The sequence below is a fragment of the Nothoprocta perdicaria genome, unplaced genomic scaffold, assembly GCF_003342845.1.
Source record: "Nothoprocta perdicaria isolate Ctin4 unplaced genomic scaffold, notPer1 scaffold_57, whole genome shotgun sequence".
Taxonomy (NCBI): Eukaryota; Metazoa; Chordata; class Aves; order Tinamiformes; family Tinamidae; genus Nothoprocta; species Nothoprocta perdicaria.
The window spans coordinates 3,958,568-3,983,677 of record NW_020455832.1 but is presented as its reverse complement, the minus strand read 5'-3'; the positions used below and the strand labels follow the sequence as shown (position 1 = coordinate 3,983,677).

Genomic DNA, 25,110 nt, shown 5'->3' with positions numbered 1-25,110 from the left:
CTGAGGGGAGCCGTGGCACTGAGGGGAGCCGCGGCGCTGGGGGGAGCTGAGGCGCTGGGGGGAGCCGTGGCACTGAGGGGAGCTATGGCACAGGGTGAACCACAGCGCTGGGGGGAGCTGAGGCACTGAGAGGAGCCACAGCACTGAGGGAACCATGATGCGGGGGGGAGTCATGGCCCTGGGGAGAGCCGCAGCGCTGAGGTGCTGAGAGGAGCTGCAGTGTGGAGGAGTCGCAGCCCTGAGAGGAGCTNTGCGGGGGGGAGTCATGGCCCTGGGGAGAGCCGCAGCGCTGAGGTGCTGAGAGGAGCTGCAGTGTGGAGGAGTCGCAGCCCTGAGAGGAGCTGAGCGCTGAGGGGAGCTGAGGCGCTGAAGGGAGCTGAGGTGCTGAGGGGAGTTGAGGCGCTGAGAGGAGCTGAGGCACAAGTGAGGAGGGAGCCGAGCGGCACCCTCGCATCGGCAGCAATAGGGCTCATTTGTAAGCAAGTACTTTGTTTAGATGCTTCTATTTTTTTCTGAACACTGCCTCATTAGATTTATTCTGACAGCTAGCTCTAAAGGGGCGAAAGGACGTGATGTAGATAAAGAAGGCGAGGGAGAGACAGGTGCTCGAGATCTAACAGGTAAGAGGAAGCAAAATAATCCATCTGCAGAGAAAAAGCTTTGTACAGGTCCTTATCTTGCAGAAGAGCTTGTGTGTGCACACATCCAGGATTTACCTAATGAATGGCAAGCTACAACAGGCAGCTGCTGCTCTTGAGTGGGGAAAAACGCTAAAGGAATTAAGCATATAATCCAAAAAGTGAAGTCCCTGCCCTGAGATCCTCCAGCCAGCACAATTACAAGTTGCTTTGGTAAAGAGGGAAAGAAAAAGGCATTGTGGTGCAAATCACTCCTCAAATAAGTTTATCAAATTAGTTTTCGCTAACATCCAGAGCAGCTGGCGGCAGAGCAGAGAGGGAGCTGAAACGGGAGCCACTCCGCCTGTCCTCACATCCATGGCTTCCAAGGCCCCACACAAGGAGTCTAGCAGCTACGAAGCCAGGAGTTACCGAAAGGCTGCTACGCTCAGCTTTGCTATAGGGGGACACAGATTTAATTACAAAGGACTGGGGAGTCTGCAAATTGAAAATGTGCAAAGGTTGAAAACTGTGACCCTGGGGAGAATTTGATTAGAAGGCACAATCAGCTGGAAATTTGTTCCAAACCGTAAGTGCTCTCAGCCCACGCAGGGTAGGTTTCATTTTCATCATCTGTGCAAGTTGCAGGGGTTGTTTCAGCCCTGACAGCCACAGAAATGCCACCTTCTGAGCCCGCACCGCAGCTGCGCCCTGAGCCGCGGTGCTTAGCGGAGCACAGAGCTGCTCGGGGGGCTCTGCTCAAGCTGCTCGGGGGGCTCTGCTCAGCTACGGGCACTTGCGTTTAGCGGCAAACAGTGCTCCGATTTTGCAAAGACAGCTAAGCTAAGAGCAAGGAAAGAACAAAAGGGCAGTGAGGGAAGTTTTAGCTACTGCTGGTGGCACTGGAAATCAAGAGTAGCCCTTCTGTTTGCCTTAGTACTCTCCATGAGTTTGCCTGGTCGCCGCTCCAGCAGTAAGTGGCCTCAGAGCGCCCTCAGCCCCAGGTCCCTCAGGAGGAGCCGAGCTCGAGCAGCGAGGCACAAGGAGAGCCCGGCTGCCACTGCCTGCGCCGTGCCCACCTCAGCTCACCCGGCACCTCAAGCTGCCGGCGCCGTTTTCCACCTAAGGCTCCCCGCTCCTCTCCCCGTGCCCAGCTGAGCTGCATCCCCACAACTCGGCGGCACGAGCAGGGCCTCCCTGCACAGAAGCTCACTTATGCCCCTCGGAGACAGACTAACGATTGAAGCCTCGGGCCAGCTGAACGCGACGCTCTGCCCGTGCTACTGAACAGCACTCGCGGGCAGGAGTCATTAATCCACCACAGGCACAGGACACACAAATAAGGCTGTTTACGAACAGTGGACTGGTTTTGGGCAGCGCTTTTGGCAGATCTTTCGCAAAACGTATTTCTCCCCTTAAATTTCATCTACATTCATAAAAAAAATCATACTGAAAAAGAAATCCTTTGAGATACTTAAGAAATCCTTACCTTAATAAATGCTAAAGGCTGGAGTTAACAATGAAGTTGTTCATTTGAAAAAAATATTACTATTAAAAATTAAAAAAAAAAAAACAAGGGAGGGTAGGAAATGCGAGTGTGAAAGCACCGACATATATCCTGACTGAGATGCAGTACAAAAGCTGCAGGTTTTTAAGGGAAACGTTTAAAACAAATTCAGCTGCACATTTATACGAGAGGAGAGAATGAAACAGAAAATCAGACAGGTGCTTCCCCCACCACCACCAGAAAATATCGCCACTTCTGGGATTTTAACCTAGACAGTTCCTTGTTCTGAACTTAAAGCAGGCAAACTCTAGAAAAGCATTAGCTTTCCTAGGGAAAAAAAAAAACATACAGAAAGTCACACTAAATGAATAAGGGTAAAGCGAGCATTTTCCCTTTTTTAGTATTTATATTGCTCCCAATTTAGCAGCTCAGACGTCTTCTCTTGCTCATAGCACTGCTCTTTAGATGGAGACAGAAGAATCCTTTTGGAAAGGACTGGGTGCAATGGTCCATGCCCAGCTGTCTCCAAGCAATAGACACGCTGTGGAAAACCCCTTTGAAGGAGACACCCCCAGGCAGGGCACAGGGCGCAGGAAAGATCTGGCCTTGCACAGTGCAAGCCCTTGGCCACAGCCCTCCAAAGCTCCACGGAGCAGAGGATTCTGCTTCCCAAACTCTGCAATCTTTGCACAGATTTTTGTGATAAGAAATATATTTTCCCATAAAAGACAAGTCTACCCACTCATCTCCCTAACCCCGCTTGCCTGTAGGCTTTTTTTCAGAAGATAAGGCAGACGAAGGTCTAGCTCACTGTGCCAAAACCCAGGAGTGGCCTCTAAAGCCAAGTTTGCTGCGTATATGTGTAGACAGCTCCCTGCACTCCCACTTCCAAAACGAGGCAGTAGCGGCTCAAAGCCAAGCTCATTATGTAACTTTCAAAGCCAGGGGACTATTAATAAAAGAAAAAAATAAAATTTCCTAGACTGGATATCAAGCTTCAGCTGCTGCTGCCAGAGCCTCATTCACAAGCCAGCGTTAACTTTACTGCTACACATACACATGGCAGTGTGTCCGCTTGCCCTCTGCTCTCCCAAGTGCTGTCCTCGCTCCATGGGGACAATTCTTAGAACAATTCAGCAACAGGCATCAACTGGCTCAAGGTTATCCGTGAGCAAAGATGTCCTGTCACCCTCACTTCTGCTAGGTGTGTGGCTCCCTCTGTAATAACCCATAAACGCATGTTGGAGCACTGGGGCACAGCAGCAGCCCCTGACACTCAGCACGCTTTGCTGCGGTCCCCAAGCACTTTAATGATGTTTTATACTCATTTCAGAGAGCAGCTACTTTACAGCCATTCTGCTGCTTGCAGAACTACAAGGTAGGCCCTGGAGCAAAGGTGTCCCCACGTCAGGAGCACCGCTCAGCACCTGAGCTGGGTGGAGCTCAGGAAGGAAAGCTGCCCAGAAAACACAGAAAGGGAACAGGTGATGAAAGGCTGAGGAGAGAAGTATCTGCCAAGTATTAAAAAGAAGTATCTTTTTAATGGCATTAGATGACAGACCTGCACTTTGCAACTGCTTGACTGTACAGCTTTCTAAAAACTACTACAGTATGAGAGTCGATGTATATAGAGCACATAGTTCAGCAGTCTGCAGAAGCCTTTCTAGTAAAAAGTAATCAATTACCTCTGGTGAGAAAGCCTCAGGAAGGATGAATCAACATGAAATTAATACTTTAATTAAGATACATTTTTATATCCACATCAAGCAGATGCCACATAGTTCACCCTGCATTTCTATAATAAATTTGGAGTTCAGAGCTTAAATGGGTCAGTAATAATCATGCACGCGTTATCAAGTACTGCAGATGTGCCCTTCAGCTCCAGCAGCATATTGGCACTAGAATGCAAGATGGTATTAGCTTCCAGAGAAGGAAACGAAACAGAGTCTGACTTGGCAGCCATGCATGCTAGAAGAGAGGAGGCTCTACCCTTTAACAGCTCAGCTTGTCCAGACTTACTGTTTTCCTGCACCCTGGCCACGAAGCCTGTGAGAGGTATCTGTGGAGTCAACTGAGGCATAGGGGGAGGGGGGGGAGCAATGGAAACTGGTAGCGACACGCACACCGTATCGGGGAAGTCAAACGGACAAGGGGGGAAAAAAAAAGGGGAACAAACAAAAGCAGCCGTCAGTAACGAGGACCACAAAACGAAGTCTGTAAAGAACAACAGCAAGGCACACACGCGGAGAACCTGCTTCAAGCTTGTTTCCAACCCAGCTGAATTCCTGCTTGGCCGGTGCGGGGCCACAGCACAGCCCTGTGTGCGGGACGCGTGGAGGGCGCGCGCCCCGTCTGCACGACGCCAGCGTGCACAGCGCTGAGGCCTCGCACGGTCCTGCCGAGCAGGGCCTGCACCAGCTGCAGGAGCTCCCTGCAAAGCGCGGGCTGCCAGGAGGGGACGTCACCTTCCAGAGGAGCGCGGCCCACCAGGAGCTGCGGTGTGGGCAGGGAAGTGGCCGCTCCATGGCGGGAACGGCAGGCGAGCCGGGAGCCGCACGGGATCTCCCCAAGGGGAGGACCTGCCGCACGCTGCTCTGCTGCAGCAGGGTGCCCTGGCTTCTTGCTTCACACAGAGCACAGAGCTTGCTGCTCCTTGGTGTGAAAACACATGGGCTTAGAGCAGAAGGGAGCTCTGAATTACTACATCATCTGTGCTGGGAGGCACTTGGCAAACCAAGGAGAGGACAGAGGCTGCGCTCCCTCGCACGTCCCCTCAGTGCCGTCTACATCTCGGGGCACAGGGAGATGCAGACACGGGGCACTCGGGTGGCTGCTTCGCAGTCGAGATGCTCACAGCTCCTCTCTACAGGCCTGTGGTAGCCGGGCAGGGCAGCCAGAGCCTCCATCCGGGCCTCAGATCTCCCACAGAGGAGAAACACGCTAAGACAGCAACTCACTGGCTGCACCAGTCCCCTTCTCAGGGCCATTTCTCTCGAATTGAAATGGACAAACTCCTGTGAAGGTGGGAATTCAGCATGCAATTCAGTTGGAAGCAAATTTGAAAGAGGTTCTACAATTCTAAAATAAGCAACAATTTTTTTAAAAAAAGCTATAACTAAGATTAATGTTGGATGAAAAAAATGTAACACTTAGTTCATTACAAAACAATAATTACATCAACTTTATGGCAGAAACTATCAAATAAAGGACGACAAATAAATAAGTTTGTCACAAAACTGAAGTAAACATCTAAGAAAAAATAGAATATTTGTTAGCATGAGAGGTAAAATCTTAAGGTAACACAGAATCTAGATTTAATGTGGAGACAGCACTGAAAAAGCCAGTTATGGAAGAAAACAGTTTAAAGTAGAAAACCCCATCAAAATACTGTTTAAAAATATCCCAACAACCAGTATTTTGAAAACACCAGAAAGACTAGATTAAGGAATAGCACCTGCATTTGAGCAAAAAATTGCTTTGAAAAAAATGTAGATGTTCAGCAAGAGTCACGTGCCCAGCACTCAGGGCAACCGAACTATTTCTAGAAATCAGGGCCATTTTACTGAACAGAACAGAGCTGCTTGAACAGGAAGGCGTTCGTGTTGTTACGAGGGATTAACTTTGTGGACAGCGAATGTGGAGAAAAATGAAGAGCCAGTATAGGTGAGAGAGTGACAGGAAAGAAAAGTGTTGGAAAAAAACAGACAGGGGTTGTGTCTGCATGGAAATGTGTTTTGCTTTTTTTTTTTTTTTTTTTTTTTTTGCTTTTCTGGCAGAAGTAATTCTTCTAGACCAGTGAGAAAACAAAAAGCACTCACTTCAGTGTCTCAAATGTTTTACATGCGTTTTTTCCCTTAAAAGTAAGTACAGAACAGCCAACACAGATCCAAAGTGATGTGCATCTCGCAGGGCAACATTTCTTTTTTAAGAAATATCACTCTCAGAAGTTTAAGAGCTGACACACTGAAGAACATCACCTAAACCCATTACAGCACTATCAGTACTTCATGTATCTGCTCGTAAAATTTATGGGAAAAAAATGGGAAGAAATTTCCTGATTTCAACACTGCTCTCCACCAACACTCGAGGAGATCCCATTTTTCAGATCCTTCTGCAGTGAAGCTCTTTGCTGTCTTGCTGGCTACGTAGGATGCTGTTGGCTACAATTAACTCATCCACTGCATCCCGTCCCACCAGCTACGATACCAGTGTGGGAGCAGAGAGGAGTGGGGTTTGCTAACGAGAAGGAACTGAACTGTTCTGCCCCTTCCTTTATCAGTCACACAAAATGGAGAACAAAGTCGAATCTCGGAACTCAGGAAAAGATTTTGGAATGAGACAGAGACAGGAACGAGTTGTATGATGGGAAAGGTTTGTTAGGGTTGTCCTCTCCTCTGGCAGCCTGTTCTGGCCACTAGGCCAGGAGGGGAGGGAATGTATTGCAACCATACTAGGTCTCCTGTGAAAAAAAAAAGGCTTTAGATTATGTTCTCCAAGCACACCTGAAATGCTAAGTATAATATACCTATAATTAGGTAGGCAATCATAATTTCCTATCATGAGTAACATCAAACAACTTTATAGGGAAAACAGAATAATTGCACACAGTGCAATCACTGTGCAACTTACATAGAGGGGTTTTTTGTTTGTTTTTCCTTATATTTTAGGAAAGAACGCATTCATCTGATTGATACTCTTCATAAACGAATTGAAACGCCATGCATGCTTTTACAATCATTTTGCTCAAAACAGTTGGAGATTTCAGAGCTCAGAAGCTTACTTGAATTTTGAGAGTAAAGAGGCCCGCCATTAACATGAGGTTGAGCAGAGAATGGGGCAGTCACAGAAGGATTCCGTCTGTATCCACCAGAAGATGCTGAAGAAGTGGTAGAGTTGTGCCGCGAGATTTGCCTGGTCATTGTGCCATACTGGGAACCAGGAGCTGAGCCCGGAGCAGCTGAAAAGCATTAGCCAGAGGAATCAAGGGGAAGACTTAAGCAGAGTATTACATGAGACAGAATGCAGAAATAAAAAAAAAAGCCCCAGAACATGGGAAATATTTGATTACAGATCTCCAGTAATTTGCGTCCAGTAACAGGAGATTAATGGAAACCAAGCATACCTGGTATAATCAATAACGAGAAAAAACATACAGGACATAAAACAACATTCATATAAAGGGCATTTGAGAAATGCTGGAAACTATTTCGATGGGCTGGAAAATTGCATCAGCTTCCAATAAGCATCTCTCATTTACTCTACATGCAACACCCTTTATTGGAGAGCACACAACAAATTCCGTATTCTGCTCAAAGCAAATGTTTCCCATTGGGAACGAGAACTTCTTTCCCATCTGATACAAAAAGATACTCTAGCAAGAACACAAAACAAACAACACGAGCTTCAGACTCGCCAGGTCTGCTCGTCATATTCGCTGGTCGTTTTTTTCATATTTGTGCAATTTGCACAAAGAAAACACAATCACTGATGCAAGCAGACAGAAAGACATCACTTATCCTTCAAGACCAACGTCGATTTTTACCTTTCTCATACTTGCTGTACAAAACGCAAGGTTAATAAAACATATAAGTTGTCTATTTTGCATTCTTCTGAGAGAGAGAGGAAAAAAACCACTTTGTAAACTAATGATTCTCATGCTTAGAGGCCACACAGATTAATGCACAATTAAACGCAAAAATGATTTTGCAATAGAAGGTTCTGTGATATATCTAGATATGTAGCTAGATATATCTACACACACATAAATAAAAATATATACATATATATATATGTATACATGTGCAAATAGTGTGTGACCAGGAGTGTGCAGTCTTGAAAGGCTTTCCAAAGCCACTCTCACTGCAGTGAGAGAAAGTGCAAAGGGTTACGTGGGTCAAAGCCTCCAAAGTTGGTTTCCTAACGAGAGCAGTGCATTTAGTCAGCAGCCCATGGTTGGAAAGGATGCTTTCTACGTTGGGTGTTTTAATCTGCTTTTAAACTTACTCCTCTTAAATCCCTTCCTCTCACTATGTAAACCTTGAAGTCGTTCTTCAAGGATGGTCACTTCTTGTATCCTCGAGCATTGCCGCTTGGCTTCCACCTGCAGCACTACAGCATCCTTCCCAAGCAGCCGTGACGGCCTCTTTGCAGTCACATTCCCCCAGGAGGGGCCTTCGGAGGCTTTGTCCACAGGGAGTTAGTGGAGATTAGATTTGTTAAAACAGACACACCCACAACCAGTAACAACCCAGTAACAATCTTTGCACTAAATCATAGGGACCCCTCTAGGAACGACAAACGGCTTCACTAAGTCCATTAGGAGGAATTGATTATTGATTATGCAGCGTGACTGCAATCACTTCAGTGTTGCCACGAGTCTCACCTATCAGACTGCCCATCGGGAGAGGTGGAGGCAGTGGTGGTGCTGGCGGTGCTCCAGGAGGAGGAGGAACAGAAATGGGTGCTAATAAAATAGTTTTTATTCCTGATTAGGGCATCATTTTTGAAATGCAGATAAGAAAGCACTGCCACTTGAGAGGCTTCCCAAATAAAATTTCAACTTTAGTCAATTGATACAAACTCAGGCCCTGACCCTACACAGGGTTCTGTACCTGCAGATCTTTATTTCCACAGATTTTAATGGGATGCCAGAAGAAAGTAAGATTTCATGCCTATTTGTACCACTGCAGAATCAGAAACACCTGGGAAAGAGAAAGGAAAGCCTACATGTGTGTAAGAAAGCGAGGACTTGTTAACTGAGGAACAGGGAACTGAGGAACAGGTGCAATAGCAAAATTACATAACACCAAAACTCCACTATTTTCTTGTGGAAATCAGCTTCATGTGCTTATGAATGATGGTTATTGTGTTGGCTTAGTATCAAGATAATGATCCTGCTGGCTTAAAATAATGAAAGATTTTACACATTCCCACTATTCATCATTCTTAAAGAGAAGGGAATACACTTTGTATGCTGTGAGAACCTGCATCACGTGTTTTTAGTGCCAGGCTACATGCACACTTATTTTCAGCTACCTCTCTCAATGATTTCTCTCACAACTTAGCAATTTCAGAGTCTGATCATGGCATAAGCAACGCTGGTGGATAAACCTGAATTCCTAGACAATCTTCTCATCACCTCTGTCTTTTATTTGAGGCGAAGATTTGTGTTTAATTAAAAAGAGAACACGTACATACAATCACTGGCAGATGGTAAAGGTGGTGGGCTTTTTCAGAAGACATTTTTTCATCAGATACATACAGAGGAGTTGCTGCTGCTTCTCAGGGCATCCAGAAATGCCTACTGGTCAACAAGCCTTTAAAAAAGGCACTTGTTTTTTAAAAGTATAAACCCCTCTCCTTCTATCCCCTCCCCTTGCTCTTGATTATCTTGTAAAAACCAGAACAGGGGTGTTTTAATCATCGACTATTCCACGAGTAATTGTTCTGCAAGTAATTCTTCTAAGGAAATTAAAACTTCAGGTGCCCCTCAGCGCTCCTATAAGAGATTCCCTGAATAGGCCTGTGCTTGGGTGCATTTACTGAGCCCAAACCCCGCTGCAAACACGAGCACCTGGAATCGCGTGCAAGGCAGCGGGCGGAATCGCGCGTACCTGGTCCGATGGTGGGCGGCGACGGCGTAGGCACGGCAATGGGAATGCCAATACTGCTGCTGCCACTGTTCTCTCGGCTGCCGCTTCCCCCGCTGCTCCCGCTGCGGAGGCAAAACGCAGAGCTCGTCAGCGCCCGCAGAGCCCTGGCAGCCCCGCTCCCGGGCTGAAAAACCCACCACAAAGCGGCCCTGCCTCGGCCTACAGGCCCATGCAGCTAATGGAGCAAGGAGGGATTGTACTCCTAATAAATGGAATTAGCTAAACCGATAAACATTACCTGTGCATGAAATGCCTAATGAAATGCTTTAAAAATAAGTAACCACTGAGTTCTAGGCAATGAAGTAGCAACTGTCAGAGTCACTCTAGACCTTGCCCTGATTGGGACAGAAAGGTTCTTGCCTAACTGTAAGAATTTCTTTAAATGATATATGCTGTAGGCTAAAGGAAGCTTTTCTTTACTTGAAATGGAAGTTTAGAATGAAAACTTCCTAATAACAAACACTAAGTAATGTGGCAATGGTTATGAAAAAAACTTTGATTGAGTATAAGCCCCCAATTTTCTACAAACAACAAAAGTTTGTTTCTAAGATGGTATGAAAAGAAATAGGACAGCCAGCTAGCAAAATGTCCACCGGCCATCATAAGATCCCCGCGTTGGTGGCTGACAATAGGGGTTTTTGCAGAGGACTTTAGGAAGAAGCCACTGGATAACATTCCTGTGCATGTCTCCTGCAGGCCATTACATCTCCTTCCACTGAAGGGGCTGAACAAGATTCAGGAGGCAGAGTGAATCTGCCCTTGTCCAAAATTATCTCTTAAAACAAGACTCAAACTTACACAGACTAAACTAACAACAAAAGGAACAGCCTAGATGCTCTGAAGCTAAAAACACCACTTTCAGTCAGCTGTGCTAATTAAAGAGGACTTGGTGGTGTTATAGTTTATTTACCATTTCTGGGCAGATAGGTATCAGTACTGTCAAAAATTCAAAAGCAAAGCATTCAAATATATCTAAAAAAAAAAAAAAATTGTTCAAAAAGGAAATCAGAGATCTGAAATGGAAGCCAAGATAATTCCTTCAAAATTAGTGCTCTGTCTGCTGAAGACCTTGATCTTGTCACCATGGTTGCAGCCGAATTTGTAACTGCAGTGTACATAAAAGAAGAGCTTGTGAGAGGAGAGCAGGGAGCATTTAAAGTAGCCGGCTAAACAGATCTCCTGCCTCCAATGCACCAAGATTTAGCAGTTATTTCACTCTGAGAGTATTTTGTGAAGACTCTATCCGAAAAGACATTAATTTTGCATCCCCAGCAGTAATTTATATTAAAAAAGGGGGTGGGAGAAAGTGAGAAAAGCCATACATACCCCCCAAACCTGTTCTCCTTGAACATATATAAGAATTAGTGGATGAATTTCACTTTCTAGTGAAATCCTTAATACCAATTAAAGCATTGTAGCCAAAATAAAGCAATCAGCTCTTTCAACACACTGCCTTAATTACAGTATTTTAAATCAAGCAAAATTTATCCTTGCAATTAGTGGTATTAAGAACAATAAACAAACATTCTATAAAGTCTAAGAGTATTTTCAGCTAAAATTAATAATACAGCTTTTAAATCTTTAGGATCCATTTCTACCTTGCAACTGCATTTTTTTGAATTTTTATCTATTATTCGGAAACAAATAGTATAGAACAGAATCAAATAGTTATATGACATCAGGTGTGTTTATATGGGAGTATGTTGTTAGATATAATGTGGCTTCTACAGAGTTTAAGTGTGTTTCTGTATGGTAGAAAAGTCAAACAATACAATTAAATTTTGTTAATGCAGAGTGGTGGAACAACCTATCTTTTGCCTTTTAACAAAAAGCCAAACAGATGCAAAGCTTGAAAGTCTCTCCATGATTTTAGGGAGCCTCAGCTGCTAGAGAGGGAATCACAGAATCACAGGATGGTTGAGGTTGGAAGGAACCTCTAGAGATCATTTAGTCCAACCTTCCTGCTCAAGCAGGAATACCCAGAGCATGTGGCACAGGGTGGCATCCAGGTGGGTTTTGAAGACCTCCAGAGAAGGAGGTCTTCTCCTGCAGAGAATGAGGTCTCCAGGAAGAGCTACAGCGAGAAGCGGCTCTCTCTACCTGTGTGTTCTCGGTCTCTGGTTCAGGGACGCCGTCCTTCCCGGGCTGTGCTGACTGCCCAGCCTGGCAGGACTGGTCATGTAGTCATTGGGGACCGTTGGCGGCTTGACAGGCTCCAAGGTTTTGTAAGGAGTATTTCGTCTGTCAAAGAAAAAGGGTTTGAAGACAGAGAGATAAAGGATCAGCGGATCAAATAGATAAATGCATAAAATAGTGAAACCATTCGTTTTTTTAAGTTTTCATCAAAGACCACTGCCCAGTGACCCATGCTAGTATGTATTAAACAAACTCCACTTAATGCAGGGAGTGGGAGGATCTCCCATCCCACTCTCTGAAATGCTTTTATATAGAAGATCCATACAGCCTGGCTTTGTATGGTGCACACACTGAGTGAAAAAAAAAACCCACCAAAAATCTCTTCTCTGAACAAGTTACACATGCATAACATGCTGGGGTTACCTTTCAGTACACTGCGTGTTCACAGTTGTCTACGGTAACAAATTCCTCCTTTCCCCCTTCCCTCCAGACACTGCACTGACCTAAAAGCCCGCTTTGCTTAGGGGCTACAGCTCCATGGCACAGGGGGATGGCTGAAAGACGCACAGGACAATCACACCTGCAGTCACCAGCGCTCTTTCTGGTCTGGGCTTTTTACACTGTAATCAAGCAAACTCCTATCACTTCAGCAGACCTCGCGAGTGCTTCGCAGCAAGGCCTCGCTGGCTCCATTTTACAGACTGAGAAAGAGAAGGGCACAAACTCTCCCAAGGTCACCGAGCAGACGGCTCCGAGCCTGAAGCACAGCCCCGATCTTTCGAGATCTATTTACCAGCCTCATCACTGCTTTAAGAACAGTGCATTTACTGTGCTGAACTGCAGAGCTCTTCAGCCCCGCTAGTAACTAGGAGATCTCCTGCAAGACATGGAATTTGGCAAGGGACCAGCTGAGCGAAAAAATCCAAAAGCACCAGCATTAATCATCCGTTCAATTATTGGCTGTAACTCACTTGGTAAGTTATATTGCTTCACAGTATTCAAACTGATTGATCCAACCTTTACAATAGATGCAACAGTAATAAATTTTAATGGCAGCACTTTATTATTAAAGTCTTTCTTAAGGGGAAAAAGAGAAACACCATAATTGTTTGCATGTTCTATGGTGTTTGTAAATTAGTTTGCCTATACAGAGAACTCCAGATGATTTTAATATGCAGGCTGCCACCACCTATGGCTCTGCCAAAAGAGATCTGTCATGGGAAAAATAAAGAAATTTTGTGTTCCAATTGCAAGAGATATAGCTCTAAATGCTGCCAAATGAAATGATAAGCATGGAAGATTATAAACATGCTGCCGACAGAAATAGCCTTGTAAATTAGTGTTTTAATATTAAGTGTGCTATTTTGGAATACAGTGGCAATAGCAAATGTAGCCACTCATCTCTGCAGCGCTGTTTATTATGACTTCCATTTTAAACACGCTGTCTCCAAAGTCGTCCGCGACGACATCAAGCCCAGCCATGCCTCCTGCCTTCTCCCTCCCATCTTCCCTGCGGGACTTCTCTGCCGTTTGGGAGCTTGCTAAGGGCCTGGTCGTCTCTTGCCAGGGCTCGAGGCCGGCCCGTGCCCCAGCTTCCCTGCCGGCCCTGCAGGGAGGAGCGGCCGCCGCTCTCCCTGGGCTCCCCGGACACCCGCGGCCGCCACGGGGAGCTGAGGCCTCCCACCAGCCGAGGTCCCTTCCTCGCCATTCCCGCTCTGCCACTGCAGCAGCTGTCCCTAAGCTTTCCAGGCTCTCCCAACGGGATGAAGCCAGCCCCGTTCCCGGGAGCTCCTCACCCTGTCAGGTCTCGGTGCTTCCCTGCTCGCGCAGAGGCCTCCGGCGCCCGGCCCTGCCTCAGGGGCATGAGCGACAACGCCGAGGCCCGTGTTACACACCACGCACGCTCCCATTTTACAGCCTTACTGCCTTCTTCTGAACCACATGCAGAAGATTAGTAACCTTGCAGTTTCTAGCAATTCTTTCCACATATATTAGGGGAAACAGTCATGCCTGTGATATTTCATGCTTTGGCAGAACGCGGCTGCTCGAGACAAGAGCTCCACTTCCTGAACAAGAAGGGCTGATAGAAATCTCCGTTGTGAACCCACGTTATTCCTCCCCCTCAGCCAACTGCTGCCTCTCGTCAGGCTCATCTGGAAATGACGTTCAGCTGATTAATCCTTATCAAGCATCAGCCAAGGCAACCAAACAGCTCTGCTTCGGTGAGCAGAGCGCACTAGAGAGGCAGCTCTCCAGTCCCTGGGTGCTGCTGCCTCACTAGCGACTGGCCGAGAGGACATGAAAGCCCTTCCTAGCCTCCCAGCTCTGATAAACACGGCTTCCCCAGCTGGGAGAAGAGACACAGGCGGAATACTGATTGCATGCCCTTGAGCAATGGGAATTTTCACAAAATATGCTGAGGAAAGCCCTAGGGTAATTTCTCTCTGGAACACACAATAAACACTGCCATCTTGGAGCAGCAACGCAGCAAATCTGCATTAAAATCACTAAATCTTTCACAAAAGGAGGTTGCTGCTCCTAATTTTTCCTGATTTCCTCCGTTGCTCTTGAACCCCATCTTGTCCTGTCTCGCCATCCCACGTTTGCTCAGCTGCCCTCCTCTCCCACACGGAATACCTGCAGGTGACACCACCGCTCAGCCCCCTGCGGCAGAAAGGAAAGCCCGACAGGCAGAGAGGCCTGTTTAGGATGCCTTTGGGAAGGTGCTGTACTGTGGGATAGATAAAACCATGTAACACAAGCTTTGGATTTCTGAAGCGTTAATACTTGAGTCCCAAGCGATAAGTTCTTGCTGGCAGACAAAGCTCAGCAGATTTCACCACCCACAGGGCCAAAACAGTTTGGTAGGAACCTTTGCCACTGGTCACAGTGAGACTCATGAGTGGCATCGTATCCTCATCTAAGCACAAAAAATTTTCATTCAAATGCACAAGCCAGCAGGAATCGGTGTTGCCAACGTGTTCATAATAGCACCGATGTTGCTTAGATAATGTAACAAGTACAGAATCAACAGCCATTTTACACAATGCCAAGAAACGAGATAAACATTTAACAGCAAAGTCTTTCCCATCTTACTGATCTTCTTTTACACTGCTAAAGACTTCCGCCCAATTATCAGAAATAACAATAGCATCATCATTTACCCGTAACCGTAAGCACCCTCCCCCATGAAAAGCGGGTATTTCAAAAAGGGCATCATAAAACTCAGTTGAAATGATTCATAGAAGAAGGATATTGCGTTCATTTCTTAAAGGCAGTCAGAGCTCTCAACCACTCACATATTTCAGAAACACCAACATTAGCACAATTAAAACTTTCTATCCCACGAGCTGGACAGGCAGCCTTCATTCTTACCCCAGAGTTCCCCGGCCTGACATGGGAGGACTTGGTGGTTTTTGTGTAGGCGGATTTGTTCTTGACAAGGTGCCAGTTCTTGCAGGCTGGTTATTTCCATGCTGAAATGAGGGAAAACATGATTTTATTTTTATAACAGAGCAGCTTTATTACAGACTCTGTGTGGGGCTTTTTTTTTAAGCATGAGAATATGAAGTGAGAATTCCCAGACAGCTGTCAAACAGTAAGTTTTTCCCTACATATAACACAAGACAGAATAAATACAAACAGCCAAAATATGAGCTTAATGTTATCATTGCTATTAATTTACAACAGACATTGGGAAGCTAAACAATTGACAGGTTCATGCAAAAAATCTCCTGCATCCTCTTTTCTGTAAAATGAAGCCACATTTGCATTCATCTCAGCTTGAGAGCTAATAGTTTAAATAAAACTTTAACACAGTATGGTCAGCACGGGCCAAAAATTTCTCATTTGCCCCAGCTATTTGACTGGCAGAGTCATTTGGGATGTCTGGGAAGTCTCCAGTAAAAAGGTAAGTGAAGGGGATCAAGGCATCTACTGAATTCAGAGCAAAGCACTACATGTGTTAGAGAAATTAATGTATCTATGTGTAAAGGCAGATGTCAATGTATCGCAGATATATTGACACACAGTAAATGCTGTAAATAAAAACACAAGTTCAGCATATTTAATCTAAACATCCTATGGAAAGCAGAGGAGAGTATAAGAGAGCGCTAGTTTTGGGGTTTAATGGCTCTGCAGCCTCTACTATCAGTCACATGAGACACTGTGGGTCAAAGGAGAAATAACACTTCTTACCTTGGCTTTTAGCCACTTAACGTTGGCAAAAAAAGGGGGGAAAAGGTAGAAATTAATGGCAGATCCATCACAAGTGATAGGACAGGTTATACTACAGTTAATTACATTTTTAAAAAATCATCTGTCTACTGACAATTAGCTACATCCCGGACGCACTAACAAAGATGTTACTGTCTCACATAATCACATGGCACAACTTTCAATGACTAACTGACCGAAAGAAAAAATAACTCTTGTGTTGAAATCACATATACTTCTCTTCCAGATTTATCTGCAGGCCTCCTCATACAGGCAGTAAAGAGCTGAGAAGCCCTTAAGGTTCAAACCCAGATCAACAGCAACATACATTTGAGAATTCATTGAGAAATTCATCCGTTCATTCAGAATGAACCTCCCGTTGTTCTGACACGCAACCTTCGTGGGTTCTGAAGAAATCCTAGCTGCTGCACGGTAAGGTAAATAAAGATAAAGGGAGTTCTAAGGCTGGATGAGACCGAAACCTGATTCGAGCCAGCAGCAGAGCCCTGGCTGCTCGAACCGTGTGGGCAGCGCCCTAGCGATGACTGTTCTGAAATGTTAGCTCTTTGCATCACGTCATTATGCGATGCTAGCGGTTTTACAGCCCTTCATGACTGCAGAGAAAAAAAAAGAAATCACGAAAACTAGGCCTCCTAAGTCCAATATGAAAATTAGTGAAAATAAATAAATCCAAGTTGAGTTTTATAGTTTTAATTAGGGGAAGATGGGGTTGGGGGGAGAGGGCAGCATCTTTCTGAAGGGAAATAGGTTAGTTTTACTGATTGAAATTACCACCCCAATGGTGGTTTCACAGGCTGTTTGGAAGCAAACTGTTACTCTTAGAATAAATTTCTTATTGTAAAGTTTTTCAAACTTGTGGTGCAGAGACCTCCTCCCCCTCCTCAAAGAGCCACAGGCTGGTAGTTTTTAAGAGGTCTATGAATTCAGAAAAATAAATTAAAACATGCCATATAGCAATGTATATATATGTAGTTTCTGACAGGGGCTGCACAACCACTTGAAATCAGTTGGGGTTTACAATTCAAAGCGAGGCTGAAAGCCACTGCCCTCAAATTACTCATATTGTAAGAATAGAAACCCAAAACCTGTTCCAAAACCCAAATGAGAGAGCTTAGCTGTGGTAAGTAAATTTGAAGGTCATTCCGTTAACTCCCAGTCTGGCAAAGGTTCATCAGCCATTTAAACCACTTCTGCCCCTGCATACCTATTTCATAAACACACACGAAGGCTCAGTTTCCAGGATGCCAGTGCGGTCTCCCAAATACTGTATTTTTAAATGAGCCTTTCAGCAGTGGATTTGCTTTCCCCTCTCATATACGAGTGCATGACCCTTTCTCTTACTTCTCCCATTTCCAAGGGAAAAATGCAAGGAATTTGCTACCTGAAGAGGCCAAGAAGTGAAACTATCCATTCTTTCCAAGCAATCACAGGCAGACATCTTTCTTCTACAGGCTCAAAGGGGAGAGCAGCCTAAAAGACAGCGGACTTCCCCCTACACAAATGTGTGTGTGCTCATATATTCATTTATTCACAAAAAAAGTGCAGCTGCCTCTTTTCCATGCCCTGTGCAGTGCTGCTTATGGGGCCTCTTCCACCCACTCCTGGAGCCCTGGTTCATCCTGCTCCGCTGCAGCACCAATGTGAACATCAACACCCAGCAGTCATCCAGGAATCTTCATCTTATGTCCAGCACTGCTTAAGATATGAAACATATCTGAAGTCCACAGCTGCTGACTTTTGTTCTTATCTCCACCAGGGCATCGGGCGACCTTGATCTCTTGGCTACCGCGTAGGTAACACACAATGGATCGATACGTGCACACACGCTCACACACACATGCTTTATTATTATACTGCAGAATTAATAACTCTTGTCCCACTGTTTCACTCTGCCAGTGCCCTCTCTTTTGCTACCTGTGGAAAGAAGGGTCTCAAGGGTAAGAAGGCACAAAAGGGAGGAATATCCAGGGAAGGGAGATTCTGCTGGGAGGGGAACTCCTGATCCAGAGAGCACAAGTAAGGGAAGAAAGCAAATGAATGTGATATGAACCATATGACTACTTAATCATTCATAGTTAATAAGTTAATTAAATGGAAGACATTTTTCTTTTATTTACTGGCTGAGCCTGTAAGGGCAATCTTACCATATTACTTGTTCTGAAAAAATAATAGGGCTTTTTAAGCCATTCAAGGAAAGCTCTGGGAACCTTTTACACAGCAGGTTTTAGACCCATTATGTTTCTGAGAAAAATAGAAGAAAAGATGACAGAAAGCCAAAAAAAGGGGCATATTTACAAGACTGGTAGGTTCAAGCACCTGTCTACCACAGGCCACAAAGCTGATGGGCAGAACAAGGGCACCTCCAACCATCCACTGAGCAGTGCTCGTGAGAGCCAGTCCCACCAAGAGCAGACGAAAGGCAGGCCCCAGGAGCAGAGGAAGCTCAAGGTCCACAGCTTGAAGAGGGAAGAGGCTTTAGCATGAGGGAGCTGTGAAGCAGGAGACAGAGAGGTGCAGAAGGGACCAGATTTCGTTAGAGGATGACAGCGAGGCCGGGGAGCTGCCTGCAGGGCTTTGACAGGAGGGAGAGGCCTCGTGCTGAGGCCTCAGCGCCAGCAGTTAAGGCAATGGGCAAAGCAAGTGCCTACAGCAGCTGCACAGGGCATTTCTCAAAGGAAAAAAGCCTACCCACAAACATAAAAGCAACAAAGAAAGCTGCTCTGCAGCTAACGCTGCAAATTCAGAGCACCTGGACCCAGTTTTAGCTGTGTGGTTGGATGGGACAAATGGCGTTTTGGGACAGCGAAGCGACAGGTACCACAAAGGAAGATCACTCCCCTCTGCCAGCACCTTCTCATTCCTAGCTGGACTGGGCTCAGGGGCCATAACAACATTTTTTTTTTTAATTTCTTCTTTAAATATGGGAAAAGTTATCAAATTTCAAATTTTAAGGCATAAAAAGGTTTAAATGAAAAGCAAGACCCAGCAAACAAACAGAACAGCAAGAATTCTGTTAATAGATACTGATAAAATACAAAGGTGATATAAGAAAAACATCCACCAAGAGACATCAGGGAGGCATGTTCAAATATTAATGTAGACCAAAAATGAGGGCTCTGGAGTCCAGCAGCAGATCTATAATTTGTCCACAAAACTGATAGTTCCATATGTACTTGCAAGGAAACAACCTATCCAAAGACAGATGAAGATGAGGAAACCCAAGAACAGGTTGCTACAGGAGCTTCAAAGAAACTAGGACTTTGGAAAGGAGAGGTCCAAGGAGAAGTGAAAGTCACTTCATGCACATGGTGGACTTTTGGGGCAACAGGCAGGAAAGGGAATATCAGCACAACTCCTTGTACCAAGTAGTTCATCCTTTGGGCTCTTCCACACAGACAGCTCAGTTCAGGTGCTCTAAATAGTGCAAAAATAATCGCTAAGGCAGCACTGCAGGGTTGTGTTACTGAGACCACAGGGACAAGACCCCAAGTGTCAGCAGATTCCCAAGTGCTGTGAGAAGGCAGGATCTGAGGCAATCCTGAGTATTTACCACCAGGCAATGGATGCTCAGACATGTGAAGGACCCCCTGGGTAGCCTCAAGAGGCAGCCCGCTATTCCTAATAATTTCCATGCCAAATAACAAGTCATGAGGGAACATTAGTCATGATCTGGAGAACCAGGAAGCTATTATTCAAGTTACAAACTGTGTTTGGAAAACCAGGGCTAGGGACATGGCCCATGTACTCACATAAACGAGTTATGTCTTTATGAGCACTGAGATGTATGACATCTCAGTGATACACTGCAGCAGAGTGCTGTGATACCTGCACAGCAGAGACATGGAAGCAAAATCCTCATTGCACTGAAGCCCAAGAAGTTTCTCCCATGCATTTCAACTATAAACTCCCCAGTTTTGGGTCACAGAAACTAATTTTCTAGGCACCCCCACTGCACTTTCATGCTGTATGTGGCTTATTATTTCTCCAGGTACCAAATTTAAGGAGACAATTTCACTGTACATTCTGCCATACTTGGGGTTACTGAAAGCAGTTATTAAAAACAAATCAATATAAACGTTGATCAATGACAACAATTGCTTAAAAACCGCCACAGTCCAACCTGTAGTAATACAAAGTGTCTGAACTCGGCCCTTCAGTACGTATCCTCTGTAAAAGCCATAACCAGCCTGAGGTTAAAGGTAATTCATTGAGCAGTCATCAACTGCAACAGAGGAAAAAATAAGTTGTTCTCAATGATTACTTGGCCCACCTTCTATTTTACTTGTAAAGGTAAATGCGTTATTAGTCAACACAGGATCACATGAGACATGACTACGGAATGGAGCTGGCCCTAACACCTTTGGAAGTGCCACTATGGATCTACAGCCAGCAAATCCCACTGCTCCACAGTCATCCTCATGGAGTTTGCATGAGGACTGTCCCCTGTTTTGTCCACAGGGCAGCTCTGGAGCACTGCAGGTTGACACAATCAGGGCAAAAAAGCAGCTTGCATATCAAAGAATGGGATGCTTGAGGAAAAAAACACAGGGAAGCAGGGTCCATAAAGTATCCCCTCCCTGCTCCAACATTTTTTCCTTCCAGAAATCAAGATGTGGACTTTGGGAGAAGGGCACGTGTAATCAAAGATGCTTTGTGGAAAGGCAGACTGTACGTAGGAGTCAGACGCTGCGGATGACACTTACTGTTCTGCCACTAGCTCTGCAGTCTTAAATCATCCCTGCAACTCGGTTTCCTTATCGGAAACATATAGCAGCCTTTGCTTGTTCTTTTCTTCCCTTACAGGCTATCATAAGAAATGAGAAAATTTAGACTCTATTTTTTTTTTCTAAAAATGAACATGCATAATAACTCTCCATATTTTTTTTCCCTCCAGTAAAATTTTATCTTTAGCTTACAATATCCTCCAGCACTATTTGCAACCCAGTAATTATATTGTATCCCATTAACCTAGTCACTAGATGTCACCTGTCACTATTGCTTTCCTCTTCTTTCTTCCTTTTTTAGTTTCCAAACCAAGCAGGTAAAAATTTCCAAGTTGCAGCTTACTTCTTATGATATGTTTTTATATGTTGAACTGTTACTACTACCATACAGAAACCACCTGTGGGCGACAGGCAAACTCAATGTTGCTTCCTCAGTGCTTACTTGTAGTCTTCTTATTCAGAGACACCTACCTCTGACTCCTGCCTTCTAATTACCCAACTCAAATTTTAATTTTTTTTCAAGACTAGAAAATAAAGAGTCTGTCAAGGCTTTTGGCAATCAGAAAGACCTGAAATGTTCCTCCTAGCAGACGACACCAGGCACAATCCTGGATTTCCAGGAACAAGTGCCCTCCAAAAGGCACCTAGTAGCAGCACTCACAACACAGTTCTGGAATTGGGAGGGAAAATGACCTTTTCCCCCAGAAAACCTTCTTGACTCACAGCAGTATTTACTGTTTAGCCACTATCCCACGAATGACGATGTGACATGGATGGAGTGGGAAACACAACTTTCTTGGAAGCAACTGTATCTAACGCAGGCTAAGCCAGTACCAAGGAAGCCAAAGGTGTAAGATCCCTGACTTCATTTTTTTTCCCCCCAGTGAATTATTTAGAAGTTAATATCCAAGTGGCCAACACAAGAAAGGTCCTACCCTGCAGGGAAGGGCAAGCAAGGACTGGCAGCCTTCTACCCCGAGAGCTTCACGTCTGCGTTTTGTCTGGCAAACAGAGAGCCAAGCACAACTACCCCAATGACCTGGGCAGGCAGAGAAGCCTGACAATGGTCAGAACCACCGCACTGCTCCTGACTGAGCACTTGGCTCCAGCTCCTCCATGAGAACCCTCCCAGCTTCCATTTCCTCCCATAGGATTTCTGAATGCTGAACTCCTGCTCGTCGTCTTCGTCGATGAAGCTCCCTACAGTTTTACTGACTGAAATGCGTATGTTTTATGGGTAGGAAATTTCAAAATTCTCCTTCCAACGCAGCTGAAAAATGCTCCGTGCTCATAAACATTTGTTTTAGGAGAACTGATAGTTGCATATAATAAACTCAATCCAATTCAGCATTTTATCTCTACTTACTATAAGATATCTTTTCAATTTCCTACGTAGCTCTCATCTTACAAATTGCTGCAATTCCACCTGCCTCCTTTTCTTTAAAAAAATAAATAAATTGTAATAAATTCTAAAGGCAACTTCAGGGCTTTTAAGGTTTCTTCCAAGCTCCCTCCTCCTTCTCCCCGCTCTTAAACTGAGCATTTTCTGTATGAGTAATTGTATTTGACCTATTTATATACTGGCACATAACTGTTTGTTTCTTTCCCCTCCACAAAAGAAGGGGAAGAGAAGGAAGGAAGTGTTAAAGTAACCTCTACCTAACAGTTTTAAACCAGGATTTCTACAGAAGAAGGTGGCCCCTCACATTACGACAGGCTCTCTGCTCCAGTACTGCTCTAGTATCGCAGATGCTCCCCAATGCCCAGAAGGTGACGACTGAGAAGACATTTAGCAGACTGGCAATTGCACTTCCCTGTGAGCTTCCTGTACAACAGTTGTGCAGGGAGGGAAAGCCCTGTCACTAGCAAACCAATTTTACAAGGCATCCTGGTTTTGACTATTTATCAACCTCTGACTCCAGTGTTTTTGATTTTATTATAATTTAGGGCATGTCTTTCAAATTTCTTCACAGGACTGCACTCCATCCACTCTATCTCAGACTTTCAGTGTAGAAAAACCCTAAAAGTTCTGCATTTAGATACAGGTTTTGCTAACAGCACAAGACTTTGGTTAATTCATAGCCTTAAAGCTGCCATGAGCCAGAGGTAGCTTGAACTCAACTAGTCTGGGTCAGAATCAGGCTCCTCGGAGCGTTCCCGGGGTCCCTAAACCCTCGTTTAGGGCTGCCGCTCCTCGTGCTGAGGAGCTCTGAAAACTCTGCCCCTCCACAGCTCATTCCCTCAGAGGGCACCAGAAGGGCCGATCCGGCTGCTCGGCCAACTGACCAGAGCACATTAAGCTTTAGAGGATACAGGGGTCTTGAATAAAAGCTTTTTAATGCAATGCAAGGGAAGACGGTTTTGAACTGAATGTACCTTGAAGGCCTGCTCAGGGGAAATACAAAGCTATTAGCTGCTATTAAAATATGTCCAGGGAGCAAAGGGTGCCAATTACCTCACTTTGGACACAACCATTCCCAAGGAAAGGATGGTTGGGGGGGTACCCATTAACTTATAAAGGCTTTTATTTGCAGAGGGGGAGAACGAGCTGCCCAAATGAGTGAGATAGCAAATGTCATGGAGATGTCAATGCCAACGTAGCTGACTCCCCACCCCTCCCCAAAAGGAAACCAAATAAACAAACAAACAAACAAACCCCACCAGAACATTCCACCAGCCATTTCCCCATAACAAACTTCTTCATTTCTCTCAGTACCAAGAAGACATAAGGACAGTGGCAGAGAGGTGGAAGGAGGGAGAATCTTAGAAGTCAGTCACGGCTTTTCTCACAAGTCATTAGGCTAATGGTACGTCGATAAAATGCCCAACGAGCTCACGAGCTGTGTTTTCCAGACACTGGGACTACCCACAACAGTCACCAGGTTATGACACACACTGTCCCAACGAAAAGTTTGTGCAAAACAATCCACTTTTGTTATCAGAAAGTCTGTACGTGGGTGCAACCCGCGACCCTCCCTACCCTATCAATAAAGGCACTTCAGTATCTGGAACAGCCCACCCCAACCCTATCTCCTCTTCTGTGATACTTGCAATCCTCAAGTTTCTTACCTTGACACCATGGCCAACATCATCCAGCACCGTGTAGTCTATAGGTTTTCGAATGTACCTTACAGGCCGCTCCATGTTCGCTGGCGCGATGATTTTGTGGGTTCTCGACGTGTTCTTGTTGGTCGTCAAAATGCCTATCTCTCTGCGAGCAACCTTCTCTTTGTGGATGTCCACAGTCTGGATGGAAAAGAAGAGAGCACAAGTTTCTTCAGGCATCTGCTGCTTTCTTTATGAGCTAACTGCATGTCTAGGCTCTGCTGTTGGACAAAGCGAATCAAGTGAATCAAGTTAAAGCTGCTGGAGGCATGCTAGTTTACTGACAAAATGAGTTTAACCTATATGAATGTTGTTAGAAATAGCTGCACTTTAATAAAATAACCAATATTAGTAACAAAATTACAGTTATACATTACTGCTTTGACACTATAAGGACACTACGCAGATACAATATTTACAGGTTGACCTTCAACATTCTTATGACCGACGGTGGTAATAAAGGACTCAAGTGCAGAGCGGGGACACCCGGACAGACAAGCTGAGCAATTTGCCCCGAGCCCCCGAGGGGACTGAGCTTTACAAGTCTGTGGGGATTCTTTTCAGCAAAGCCACCGGTGCGTATCAGAGTAACAGCTCTCACAGCTAAAGACTCATTTCAGCACTGAGGCTAGTGTCTGTCACATCATGTACGACAGCTTTACGGAAAGAATAAAACAGAGCTTTACTGACAGCTGTGAAGGAAAACAAAATATACACCCAGGCTGAGCGTCATCAATTTGTAGGGAAAAAAGGCTAATGAGAAGAGGGGAGGTCAGCCCTGCAGGCTGGGAAGGGTCAGAGCAAGTCTCAGAGCACCTGCAAGAAAATGTCTACGGGCAAGGAACCATCTCTGAGCAAGGTAACCACAGCTAAAATGTCAGTTGCGGGAGGACAAGCACAGCTCAAGCATCAGATACCAGAAGGGAGCCTATCTCAGGACCCAGAGCCTGCGCTTGCTGGTTTAAGTGCCTGCTAAAACCTCAGGATCTCACTGCAGTAGCTGCTATTCAACCTCAGCCACCACTCTTCTCCTAATGACTTGGACCGAATCCTACAGAGCCATCACTTTTTAGCCCACATGCTGAAGAAAATCATCTCAGGTCCCTAAGCCTCAGTTTCTCTTGGGCAGGCTC

General features: G+C 45.2%; 1 protein-coding gene across 1 annotated transcript in view; it reads right to left on the bottom strand.

Annotated features, from left to right (window-relative positions):
• ABI1 (abl interactor 1) overlaps positions 1–25,110 on the bottom strand; it is a 73,068-nt gene that overhangs the window by 3,548 nt on the left and 44,410 nt on the right. The window contains exons 4-11 of the mRNA XM_026048785.1: positions 23,942–24,118; positions 16,110–16,124; positions 15,288–15,388; positions 11,877–12,017; positions 9,738–9,838; positions 8,507–8,587; positions 6,905–7,081; positions 4,144–4,230 (exon numbers count right to left, since the gene is read on the bottom strand). Coding sequence (XP_025904570.1) covers positions 4,144–4,230; positions 6,905–7,081; positions 8,507–8,587; positions 9,738–9,838; positions 11,877–12,017; positions 15,288–15,388; positions 16,110–16,124; positions 23,942–24,118 — 880 coding nt within the window. The remainder of the gene's footprint in view (positions 1–4,143; positions 4,231–6,904; positions 7,082–8,506; positions 8,588–9,737; positions 9,839–11,876; positions 12,018–15,287; positions 15,389–16,109; positions 16,125–23,941; positions 24,119–25,110) is intronic.